Here is a 13,039-nt window from a genome sequence, read left to right on the forward strand (position 1 = left end):
ATGCTTTGAAGGTTCATCCATGTTGCTCTTGTATCAATAGTTTGTTCCTTTATATTGCTGAGTACCATTTCGTTTTCTGACGGTACCTCAGATTGTGTATACATTTGTCTGTTGATAAACATCTGGGCTTTTTTCACTTTTTGGCTATTTTGAATAAATTTCTGTGAACATTTGTGTACAGAGCTTTCTGTGAACATTTGTTTTCAGTTCTTGGGTGAATATTTAGGAGTGAAATTGCTAGATCATAAACATACATAGGTATATGTTTAGTTTTATGGGAAACTGCTAGACCTTTTTCCAAAATATTACCAACAATGTATGACAGTTCCAGTTGCTTTACATTTTTGCTAACATGTATGTTGTCAGTCTTTTTTTTTTTTTTTTTTTTTAAAGATTTTGTTTTTTCTTTTTCTCCCCAAAGCACCCTGGTACATAGTTGTGTATTTTTAGCTGTGGGTCTTTCTAGTTGTGGCATGTGGGATGCCACCTCAGCATGGCCTGATGAGTGGTGCCATGTCCATGTCCAGGATTTGAACTGGTGAAACCCTGGGCCGCCGAATCAGAGTGCATGAACCGAACCACACGGCTGTGGGGCCAGCCCCCTGTCAGTCTTTTAACGTTAGCTATTTCTGTGGATGCTTAATGGTATCTCACTGTTGTTCTCATTTGCTTTTCCCTCATAATTAATGATGTTGAACTTTTTTTATGTGCTTTTTGGCCATTTGTATATTTTCTTTTGTGAAGTGTTTGTTCAAATTTTTTGACCACTGAGTTGTAGGAGTTCTTTGTATATCCTAGGGTACTGGTCCTTTGTTGTATATATGTTTTGCAAATAGTTTCTCCCAGTCTGTGGCTTTCCCGTTCATTTTCTTAACACTATCTTTAGATGAACAGAAGTTTTAAATTTTGATGAAATCTAATTTTGTATTTTTTCATTTTATAGTTATCGCATTCTGTGACCTCTAAGAAATCTTTGCCTGCTCCCAAGTCATAAAGATATTCTTCTATGTTTTCTTCTGAAAGTTGTATAGGTTTAGTTTTTACATTTAGTTCTGTGATCCACCTTGAATTAATAAGCTCATGTGCTGTGAGGTAGTGGTTGAGATTTATTTTTTTCCTTATGGATATCTAGTTATTTTAGCACCATTTGTTGCAAAGGTTTTCTTTTCTCCGTTATATTGCTTTGGCATTTTGTCAAAAATCAAATACCATATAAGTATGTATCTGTTTCTGGGCGCTCTGTTCTGTTTTGTTGATCTATTTGTCTGTCGCTATGCCAGTATCACACTGTCTTGATTACTGTAGCTTTGTGGTAAGTTTTGAAGTCAGGTACTCTAAGTCCTCAACTTTTTTTTTTCCCGCCAAGATTGCTTTGGATATTCTGTTCTTTGTGTTTCCATATAAATTTTAGAATTAGCTTGTCAGTTTCTGTAGAAAAGCCTGATGGAGTTATGACTGTAATTGCATTGAATCTGTAGATCAATTTAGGAGGGAATTGACCTCTTAACAGTATTCAGTCTTCTGATGCGTGAACATGGTATATCTCTCCATTTTGTTAAGTCTTGTTTAATTTTTCTCAGCAGCGTTTTCTAGTTTTTAGTGTGAAGGCCCTACATGTCTTTTGTTCATCTAATATTGTGGGGTTTTTTTGATGCTATTGTAAGTGAATATTCAAAATTTCATTTTCTAGTTTGCTGCTAGCAAATAGAAATATAACTGAATTTTCTATATTGGCCTTATATCCTGAGGCTTGCTAATTTACTTATTCTAGTAACTTTTTTGTAGATTCCTTAGAATTTTCTATATAAACAATCATGTCATATTTAAATAGAAAGTTTTGCATCTTCCTTTCCAATCTATACACCTTTTCTTTCTTTTTCTTGCCTTATTGCATTGGCTGGGATTTCAGGTACAATGTCGAATGTAAGTGGTGAGAGTAGACATCTCTCTGTCTCTCTCGGTCTCTCTCTCTTTCTTTCTCTTTCTCAAGTCAGTGCTTTTTTTGTTTTGGTTTCTTAAGATGCAAGGACTTTCCAGAAGCTTTGGTAGCTTTCCTTTTCTTAAAGGTGAAATTAATTAAAAGACCGATAAGAAGAAGAGAATGTTAGACATTTAAGAGGGTTAGAATTTTGTTTTTGGTAATTTTTTGTTGTTAGCAAATCACCATTATTTTTCATTTAGAAAAAGCAGTAGATACTTTGAGCTTTTCAGAATCAGTATTTCCTTGTTAATCTTTCTTGTTTAGTGCCATCTTTTTCAGACATGAGTTGCTATTTGGTTTGGGGTTTGTTGATACAATTTGATAAGACTATTTTAGGTTTTATTATCCCTAGAAAATTAAAAAATTAAAAAAGAAAAACAATGATTGGCATGAGTTACTGTAGTAGCAAATAAACTAAAATTAGAGCTATCAGATGAATTTTCAAGCTTTTTGATGTTATGGGGGGAAACATCATAGAACCTTGAGAAATAAGCAGAGTTTTAATGATGTGAGACAATTGGTGATAAAGAAACGTTTTATTGTTAGTATATGGCTATTATATGATGAGGAGTTTGAAATAATAAGTATTGGGCTAGTAAATTTTGACATCGGGTTGTAATACAAATTTTCATTTTGGGGGCTGGCCCTGTGGCTGAATGGTTAAGTTCGGGCACTCTGCTTGGGTGGCCCAGGGTTTCGCTGGTTCGGATCCTGGGAGCGGACATGGCACCGCTCATCAGGCCATGCTGAGGCGGCATCCCACATAGCACAACCAGAGGCACTCACAACTAGAATATACAGCTATGTACTGGGAGGCTTGGGGGAGAAGAAGAAGAAGAAGAAAAAAGAAGATTGGCAACAGTTAGCTCAGGTGCCAATCTTTAAAAAACAAAGATTTTCATTTGTTTGTATGTGCCTCATCTGGATGGCTCTAGTATTTCTCCCACTTACATGCAATTTTTTTGCTGTTCCATTTATAGCAGAGCACTAGGTTATGTTTGAACTAAAGGACTTACTGCAGGAGGAGATGAGACTAAGCCTAGAGGTAGAAGAAAAAATAAAAATCGTTTGGGAATTGTTTCTTGTTTAAAAGTAAAGTATGAGAACATTGGGCGTTCTCAGAAACACTCCAGCAAGTTCTACAGATTGGTTTAAAAACAAATGCCCTGAGTCTAGGGTGCATCACACAGCGTTGCAGAATGCCTGGTTGGTGGTCTCCTATTAATGCTACTGGTAGACTATAAACCGGGTGCATTTGATAGTGCTCGTTCATCTTTGTTATTTAATCTGTGTTTTGCCTTCAGTAGTGGCCTTTGTGGTAAGCTTCCCTAGGAACAGAAATTCTCCTTCTGTTCTTTCTCTTATGTGATCTGGGTAGCCAGTAGGTAATTGCCTAGTTATTCTTAAAAAATTAATGGTTTGTGGGCTGGCCCCGTGGCCGAGTGGTTAAGTTCGCACGCTCTTCTGCAGACAGCCCAGTGTTTCGTTGGTTCGAATCCTGGGCGCGGACATGGCACTGCTCATCAAACCACGCTGAGCCAGCGTCCCACATGCCCCAACTAGAAGGACCCACAACGAAGAATACACAACTATGTACCGGGGGCTTTGGGGAGAAAAAGGAAAAAAATAAAATCTAAAAAAAAAAGAAGTAATGGTTTGTTTGGATAATTTATAGCAGTCTGAAATAAAAACTTAGGAAACTGGCATTTCCTCCTACAAAATATTCTGTGTTGTTTCTGTTCTTCATGAATACTATTTTGGGGGGTTAATTAAAGCCACAAAAACCTAATTTAATAGGCAGTAATGATATGCTTGCCCCCTTCTCTGTCCCCAGATCAAATAAGGACTTTCCTGCATTTTACCCTCTGAGAGCCAGCATGGTCTGCTGCTCCTCTAACATCTCCTTACCCAGGTTTTCCGCCTGTCTGCATTTGGTCTAATCTGATAGGAGTTGCAGTGTGTGATTATTATTAGTGAGCAAGTGTCAGTTTTATTTATGCCCCAGGGGTAGTGAGTCTAGACCTTCTGATGGTATTCACTGACCAGATAACAGTAAGCAAAGGAATTTGTTGAGGTTTTTAAAAATCTGTGTAACATTCATTTTTTAGGATATTTCTTGAGGATTTTCTTAATTTTGGTTATGGAGAGAACAATCACTGTTTATTTCTGTACTGTTTTTCCTGATTTGAAGTGTCTCATCCATAGAAACTAGAAATATTGTCTGCTGAACTCTCTGTAGTGTGGAATAGCCATTTTCTCCCATCCCTGCTGCCTCTGAATCAAGCTGTGCTGGGAGGCGAGCCTGAATTGGGCTTAGAAAAGGGGGCTAATTACAAATAGTAGTCTTGAATGTCTCTGCACATTGTTACACATTCTTACCTTTTTTTTTAAATTTAGCAACATACATTTTAAAAAGTTACTGTGTACAAAGCACTCTTCTTAGTGGAGAAGAATTCACATGTGACCCCTGCTTCAAAAGAATTTACCATCTCATATGGGAAGTGGGCTCACACAAATAAATGGAGCTCATGGAAGGCCTTGCTAGGGTAGGTTGGGTGTGGCGTCTAAGTGTGAAAGTGGCCTGTCTCTCTCCCAGGGTTCTGGTTTGGAACATTGGAGTAGAGTGGAAGAGGGGCTTTGCCAAAGGCTGGAGTGTTAGCTACCCTGATGTTGTGACCAGAGACTGCCAGTGGAGGGGTCTGCTTTTCTTTTCACTTTGAACACTTTTAAACACACACACAGATAGAAAGAGTGATACAGTGAACCCCTATATATCCATCCCTCAGATTCAGTAATTATCAAGACTTTGCTAAATTTGTTTCATCTGTTCCATTTTATATTTTCTTGCTATTGTGTTTTAAAGCAAATTTCAAACGTCTGTCATTTCAATCCTGTGTACTTCAGTTGCATCTCTAAAAATATGGCCATTTTCTTGTATAATCACAATGCCACCAAGACTCTAATAAAGTTAACAGTAGTTCCTTGATATCATCTCGTGGAGGATGTCACTTGCAAGCCTCATTTTAGGCTGTGCTTGCCATTTTTGGTGTCTTCAAGGTTTTTGTTGAATTAGTTCCAATAAATCATCACCGTGGGTAATTCTTCCTGATAGGCTTTTTTTGGATACGTTCCCTAATGAGAGAATGTGAGTGTGTTCAAGGAGGTGATACTGGTACCTTTACTCTCAGGCAAGTATTCTGCTGAAACCAATTGAATTAACTTGCAATAAAACTATGGAAAACTTCTGAGTTTGAATTTAGATTTAAAATGTAGTCAGAAGGAGCTGTCTCTGTGACAGACAGTGTGATAGCATTTTAGACTTCTAGCCCAGTCTGGTGTGATCATTCAAAAAAGAAGATATAGTCAGAAGCTGTGGTGGATGATGGTAGTTGATATTCAAGACACCAGAAGAGCTGACCGTGGTTGAGCTCTTAGAGTTTTTGCCATGATGTTGTGCTTTGATTCTTCATACTCTTCCTACTTCAACTGTTTAACCACTGAAATGGAATGAATTTACACTCCTGAAACTACCAACGGTACAGCTTTCTCCCTCCAATACATGTGCACACATAGATGCATATCCCACAATATTTTGGGAACTAGAAGAGTGGGCAGTCTGGGAGCCGTGTATATGGTTTCTTCTTTCCCTCAGGGTCAGAGTAGGTCTTTCACTTCCTGAGAGTTTAGACACAAATTCTTATTTATTGTCTGATCCTGTGGATTTGTAATATTGATTTCTAACGATATAGTCATTGTAACCAAATGCTGTTGTTGCAATAAATATTCATTGACCAAAATAAAATTCATTATCTTCCCATGTTCCTCTCTGTGTTTCCTGTCTTGGTTAGTGGCAGCATTATCCTCCTACACAAGAAATTCTGTGACTTTTCCCCTGACTCCTACTGCCGGTTGATCATCTTTGCAGTAGCTCTGTTTACTTCCTTCTAGGTTTCCAACCGTAGTTCCAGATCTTTACTGCCCATCTGAATCATTATGCCTTTTAATTTGCCTCAGTCTTTGTCACTTGCTTTCCCTGCCAGTCCATCAGCTCATTCCAGCTGGCTGCCATTCTAAAATAGAAACCTCGTCACATCACTCCTTTGCACACAAGCCTCTGTTATCTCTTCGTTGTCTGCAGACTAAGAGCCAACCTTCTTAGTATGGCATTTGAAGTGCTCTGTGCCTCAGCGGCACTAGGCTACATGCTGTTGCTTCTTGGACCCAGTACTTGTATTCTTTCCTGTCCTGTTCAGATCACCTGTTATCTGGAATGCTGATAAGTGATACAGGACAGAGTCCAGCCCATGTACTTTCATTTATTATACTGAATAGAAAAGGTGTGAAATGGGTTGTAAGGAAGTTTTTCTTGTTTCTTTGAGTTTAAGCAAATCAGTATGAGACTGTAGATCATAAGTATTCTCAGATGCAGTTTCTAAAGTTCAGTACTCCAAGGATTTGGAGTCTTAATAGTGGTGCCAGTCACCTTTTTTGATCATTTCCCCCCTTGAATCTCCAGATTCTGCCGTTACCTTTGTTGTTTATTACTCTTTGCTTGTGGCAGGGAGGAGGAGGAAGATGTGAAAATAAAGGAAGTAGGTTCAGTCAGGGAGAGGGAGAGAAACACTGATAAAAAGGTTATCAAACACCGGCTGTTTTGTGGTTTGTTAAGGAGGAAACACTACCAAAAAGAAGAAAAAAAAAGAGAGAACTTTTCATTTCGAAATAAGATTCTTTGTTGCATTAACATCTTATACAATCTTTTTCAAAATGTAGAACTAACAAAGGGTGGGAGTCTTTGCACTTGTCTTGGTAGCTGTAATTGGTTGTTTTAATGAGGCATTTTGAGATTTACCTGTTTTTATCCTTTAAAAAAATAATTGTATAGACTTTTCAGAAAGCTATTATTCAAATGTTACTTCACATCTTTATTTTTAGACAAAAGAAGCTGGAAAAAGTGATGGAAGAAGAAGGCTTAAAGGATGAAGAGGTGATTAACATTGGCAAGTTCTCCCTGCAGCCCGGCGTGGCAGGCCGCGTCCTGTCCAGCAAGTCATCAGCCGTGGTGCACAGGGGGAAGGGTGGCTCACGGACAGAGGGACGTATGAGGGCGGGTTCACTTCTGGATTTAGGTATTTACGCAGAGGGAGAAGTTACCTAGTAAGTACCCAGGAGAGGAAGACTTTTCTAGGCACAGTTACAATAAATTAATTAGATTTAGAATTCCAAGAAAAGGAAGAGATGAAATCAAATTAATATTTAAAAAAGCAAATTATGGTATACTTACAGAATTCTCTGAAAAGGTCCATAGAAGTGGGGCAGATTTCTGAAACCATTATCAAGGCAAAATATCTCTCAGATCAGCCTTTCCCCCCAGCGCCCAGATGTGGAAGAAGAAAAATATAGGTAACAAGAAATTGTGCAAGGAGCTGAAGTGCCAGTGGTATACTTTCAGAAATAGGAATGAATTGCAGAACCCAGGAAAATGGTGAAAAATACCTAAGACTTATAGGAATAACAGAAAGAGCATAAAATGAACTGCAATGTGTAAAAAACCCAGAGGGACATTTTTTAAAGCACATTTTTATTTTCTATTAAAAACGTTAAAGGAAAATGTTGATCATTTATCCTTCTTCAGAAAAGTTAGAATAGTGCATTGCAGAAGCAGGTTGTCAGAGTCCTCAGAGGAGGCCCCATCTGTCAGTAGGATTTGGTGATTGCAGTTGAAGGCTGAGGAAGGGAGAAGTGACCTCTCCAGGGTCCTTCCGTGGTGCTTCCACGTGTGAAAAGATTACCCTTAGTCTAGTGGGGCCCTGCTTTCCAGATGGGTCAAAGCACAAATAAAACTTTGTTGCAGTTTCAGAATTTCAGCTCCTTTCCTTCCCACTTCTCCCCCTTGTTTAACCATTAGAAACGACTCAGGAGATCAGCACACGCTCGGAAGGAAACAGAGTTTCTTCGTTTGAAAAGAACAAGACTTGGGTTGGAAGATTTTGAGTCCTTAAAAGTAATCGGGAGAGGAGCCTTTGGTGAGGTAAAAAAACCACAGCTACTTACAAATACAGAAATCCCTCAGAACTCTGAAGCTTCTAACATACAATGAGCTCATGATTGTTAATGTAACTGAAATATGGGGTAGGAGGGTCAAGCATGCCAGGCCCACGTCTTAACTGCCCTGTGTGTCCTCCTCCTCTTTCTTCCCCTCTCCACTGTCCCAGATCTCTGATTGTTCTTTTCTTTTTTGCCAGAGATGATGTTGAGTCTTTAGATATTGGTCTAGAGGGAGAGTTGAAAGGTAGAAGGAGATCAATATTATTATTTCCAGAGTGCTTCTCTCCTATAATCATGGCAATAACTCATTTTATAGCTGATGAAATTAAGACTCAGAGGGGATATGTATAATGTTCCAGTGTTACGCAGCCACTGGGCAGGGGTACAAGGGTTGGGCCAAGGTCTTCCTGATCTTAAAGCTCTTGTTTTTGCTAGTATCACACTGCCTCTCCATGAGCAAATGACATGTCTCCACCCTTTATTTCTTCCCGCCAGATTGGTACAGCTCTAAAAAGATGGCCTTAGGAGACAGGATTTATAGAAATGAGTTATATAGATGGTGCTAGAGAGTTGAATGCATTTGAAACTGTCCCAGCTGGTCTTGCAAATACATCCTACTTGGTCACAAGAGAACTCTGTTGGAGAGGGTTTGAATGAGCCCATGCAAGGTCCTCCCCATTAATGAAACACACCCAAAGTGGGTGACCTACTACTGCATTAGTTTCCTTATCTTTCTATAAAAGGAGCAACATATTATTAAAAACCAGTACCGAGGGGAAACGTGAGTAAGTATTCAAAGGCAAAGGTGAACGATTAAATTGACCCCTCAGTGCTTAGAATCCCTGTTTGCCCCTTGAGAGAGGCAAACGTACAGTACCACCTCTCAGAGAGGAAGGGACATGGGACTCGATCAGGAAAAACGTGAAGAAAGGTGCAGGGAGAAGAAAACAGAAGAAGACATTTGTATCTTGGGAGAGGGGTGGGAGGACATGGAGGGAATTGCCAAGGCTTTTCTTTGGGTATGTAGACCATTAATTTTCTTTTTGTCATAAAATTATTGTTCTCTCTAAAAACATTGGATAATAAGAAAGAGGAAGGAAAACTGCATAAACCCCATTTCCCTAATTACATATTTTAAGCTTTTTTTCCTTCCAGACATTTTTCCTATGCATGAGCTTTGGTTTTGTTGTGGCCCTGAGCTAACATCTGTTGCCAGTCTTCCTCTTTTTGCTTGAAGAAGATTGTCCCTGAGCTCACAGCCATGCCAGTCTTCCTGCACTTTGTCTATGGGCCGCCGCCGCAGCATGGCCTGATGAGCAGTGTGTAGTAGGTCCGCGCCCGGGATCCCAACCTGTGAACTCTGGGCCTCCAGAACGGAGTGTGTGAACTTAAGCACTGTGCCACCAGGCCGGCCCCTATTGTTTTAAACATTGTTGTAATCATTTCCTTAGGTTTTCTGAGCTGGCTGGGTGACATGTGCTGTGGGATTTATTGAGTCCTTAAGTTTGATAGTGAGGGTTTTGAATTAGATTGATTTGTTCAACTCGGGAGCCAAAGCTGTTCAGAAGTGGAGATGTTTGATGGTGTTTCCAGCATTGATTTCACTGAGTATAATATATCCATTTTGGAATATCGAAAGACATTTTCTTCTGCTTTGTTATTGCTAGTTGCTTATATTAAAATTCTAGTACTTTTTCAGTTTAAATATTCCTATAACATATGAAAACATTAGCTTGGCATTGTGAACTTTTGACTTGACATTTCTTTTATAACTTTTAGGTGCGACTTGTTCAGAAGAAAGATACAGGGCATGTGTATGCAATGAAAATACTCCGTAAAGCAGATATGCTTGAAAAAGAGCAGGTAAAGCACATTGTAGCAGTGATTTTAGTCAGCTTATGAATTGTCTCTTAAAGCTGTTCTTTTTGCTTAATTGAAATTTATATTCTTATTAGTTTTCTTTAGCTCTGTCATGTGTGAATATATATAATACTAGTTTTCTTTCCCCAACAAAGAAGCAGTGACATACATTTTAAAAGTACAAACAATGCCTGTACCTTATGTGCAGTCTTTCAAAAGTTGAAAACCTGTTAGAGAAGCATCTGCTGTTTGTGTCTCCCAGTTGATCACAACCTGTTCTTGTCACGAGGAGCTGTTTTTTGAAGTCATACTTGCTGTAGTAGCATGTTCCTTACTGAATGCTGAGAGATAGAAATTCTTTACAGACCTTGGAACTGAGGCTTAGGAATTAGAATTTGGAATTTGCAATCTAAAATGTGTCTTAATATGTTTTATTCTGTACATGCAAACTGAAGTTGGGTCTTCTGAGTACCTACCTAAAAGAGACCAGTCTTCTTTCTGAGTGAACTTGAAAAGATATACTCCAAATGGCAGAGCAATACAAATTCCACTTTAGTGATTAAGAACACTTTCTAAAACCTCAACCTACTTTGCAAATAGATTTATAAGATGGATAAGTACTTTATGCAAAATCAGTAAGATTTTAAATATTGGACAGTATATTAAAAACAAGAATGCAGGCTTTCTATAAATCTAGTTTAATTTAGCTGGTTGCTTAAGAACAGATTGTAGTGGGTGACACCTGCAAACATCCTGTAAAACATCAGATGCTACTGGCGGGAAAAGAGAGACCCTGTGGCCGGGAGAACTCCAGATACAGAGCCCAAGAGAGGGGTGGAGACTGCCCTGTACCCAGACCTTTCTGCCCTTTGAAAGGAGGTCATCTCACTGAGGTTTCTCTGCCCTTCATTTAAGTGCCAGCTCGAGATTTGGAATTGTTTTCTCTTTAACTTCATATGCTGCCCAGAAGCTTTGGGCTCCCAGGAATTTCGGTTGAGTATCCAGTGCCCTGGAAGTAACTATTCGCTATAATTTATGCTGACACTAGCCTTATTCAAAAGGCGCAGCAGCCCTGTTTGTGTGTTATCTAAAAATCAGTGTCTGGTCTTGGGGTAGGCACTGAAAGAGTTTCAGCTAATCTTGAAAAGGAAAATGTAAAACCATATTGATTAGTCAAAATATTTTGTATTTCACAAGTAAGTTTTATTTGTACAAGACATATTTCCTATAGTTTTAACCAAGGCTCAAGACCTTTATCAAATAATTAGCATTCAGAATAAAATTTAAAGAGAAGTACATACCATGACATTTGCTTTTAATCCTTCATAGCATGGGCCAGTTGCCCAGCATGGTAAGAGAGGATGACCCAAACATATTGTGTAAAAACATTTTCTCAAATATTCTTCCTTCTTCAAAATCAATTTCTAAAATTTTTCTGCGTGAAAGTAAAGGAAATGTCTGTTAGAATTAGGATTTTAGACGATGCATTAACTTCATTGTTAGCTCAGTTTGCTGATGGACTCAACTCCTTGGGTCCGGTCTTGTTACGGTCAGTTAGTTTCCGGCCACAGACTCCCTGGGTCAGCCATCTTGAAGAAGCCTGCTGCAGGTTCGTGCGAGGCGAGAGTGGAAGGAGACCAGTGCAAATCCATCACTTTGCGTAGGACTCACAGTTCAGATTCAGAGCCTCACGTTTTGTAGATATAGGTGCCTTATCTAGAGGAAAAGTTTTTTGTTGTTTTTACTAAACTGAGCAGGAATTAAAGCTACCTGCTGAGAGTTTAGTTTGTTATTCTGTCCCCCAGGGTGGAAATACCTGCTACCTGGAAAGTAAACTTTAAAGGATAAGAGCCCAGCATGTAGCTGGTCTCTTCATGTTTCTCTTCCAGTGCAAAAGGCAAACCTCCAGTTGTGATTCCAGTGTAGTGTTAAGACGGGACAGACCTTATCTCTGCTTTCCTGGTGCCCAGGGTAGCAGCTAGCATGCAATTCCCCACACTGTTAAATATTTATGGAACAAAGGAAAGGGAACCTGTGCTGGGAGCTGCACCGCTGGCTCTTCCCTGCCTTACCCTATATTCACCTGACTCCACTCCTAGAACTTGAGGTTCCTAGCTGCTGTTTCAGCCCCAGGAGAGAAGGGCAAGGTGTGCTCACAGTGACTGTAGCTTTCTTCTTAACAAACGGAATGTTGCAGTCGCCATTCTGTCCTCCAAGGTGAGTGACAAGTGGTAAGCGTAGTGCCACCCCTTTTCTCTGGCCCCTCAGTAGGAGGAGGCCTTAGCAGGAGCCAGGGGAAGCAGAGGCAGTGAAGGCCGCCTCCTGCAGTCTCCGTGTCTAGTAATGACTGGGTCATAGTCACGGCTGCAGTTCAGCAAGTGGAGTTAGTATTTCCCAAAAGCTTTGCTTCTGTACTAAAGCCAAGTAAAGGCAGATACTTTATTCAGCTTCCTCCTGGTTTCATAGCCCTGTTCCTTATCACCCTTATCTTCCGTTTTTCCCATCCTCGTAATGTAAGTAGGGATGTAAAAATGTAAGTTTTAGGCAACATTGAGGCTATTTAAAAATATCCCAAAGAACAATGTTAGTAGAGACTGAAAACTCAAATATGTAAACTCAAATGCCTTCAGGCCCATGGGAGTTAGCCTGGAAGAGTGGGGCAGGTTAGGTGTAAGACAGGAGAGAGGGGTGGGGTCTGTGTCCAAAGGAAGAGAGAGTGCCTGGCCTTGCTAAAGACCTTCCGCTAAAACAAACGTGTGCAGAACATTGTATCAAAGAAGACAACCGCCAGCGGCTGAATTTGCCAACAGAAGTGCTAGTTAGTGAACCTTGGTACATCTTTACCTCTCAACGTGTCGTGGAACTCCAGCCCTGGAGCATATGTTAAGACCGAAACCTCTATTGAGGATTGGACTGGGGCTTAATATATTTAGACCTGATTCAACCCAACTTTGCATCTTGTGACATTTATGTAAGAGGAGAGGGGGCAGGACTTGATAATGTGCAGCGGTGTTTTGATTACTATTATATATTTAAAGTAGATAAGGTAAATTTGATAATAAAACATTTTAATGAAGTAATTCTGCCAGTTCTCCCAAACCTTTGGCAACTTGAGCTCCTTGGCTAGATATTTCAGTAAAAGTAGAAAAC

The 13,039-nt window shown here is 39.6% G+C and overlaps 1 protein-coding gene across 2 annotated transcripts in view; it reads left to right on the plus strand.

Annotated features, from left to right (window-relative positions):
- Positions 1–13,039, plus strand: part of STK38 (serine/threonine kinase 38) — a 38,138-nt gene that overhangs the window by 5,737 nt on the left and 19,362 nt on the right. For both annotated transcript variants that reach the window (XM_046639689.1, XM_046639688.1), the window contains exons 3-5: positions 6,917–6,968; positions 7,890–8,012; positions 9,809–9,892. In XM_046639689.1, the coding sequence (XP_046495645.1) occupies positions 6,917–6,968; positions 7,890–8,012; positions 9,809–9,892 (259 nt within the window). The remainder of the gene's footprint in view (positions 1–6,916; positions 6,969–7,889; positions 8,013–9,808; positions 9,893–13,039) is intronic.

Source organism: Equus quagga, chromosome 15 (assembly GCF_021613505.1).
Source record: "Equus quagga isolate Etosha38 chromosome 15, UCLA_HA_Equagga_1.0, whole genome shotgun sequence".
NCBI classification, from domain to species: domain Eukaryota; kingdom Metazoa; phylum Chordata; class Mammalia; order Perissodactyla; family Equidae; genus Equus; species Equus quagga.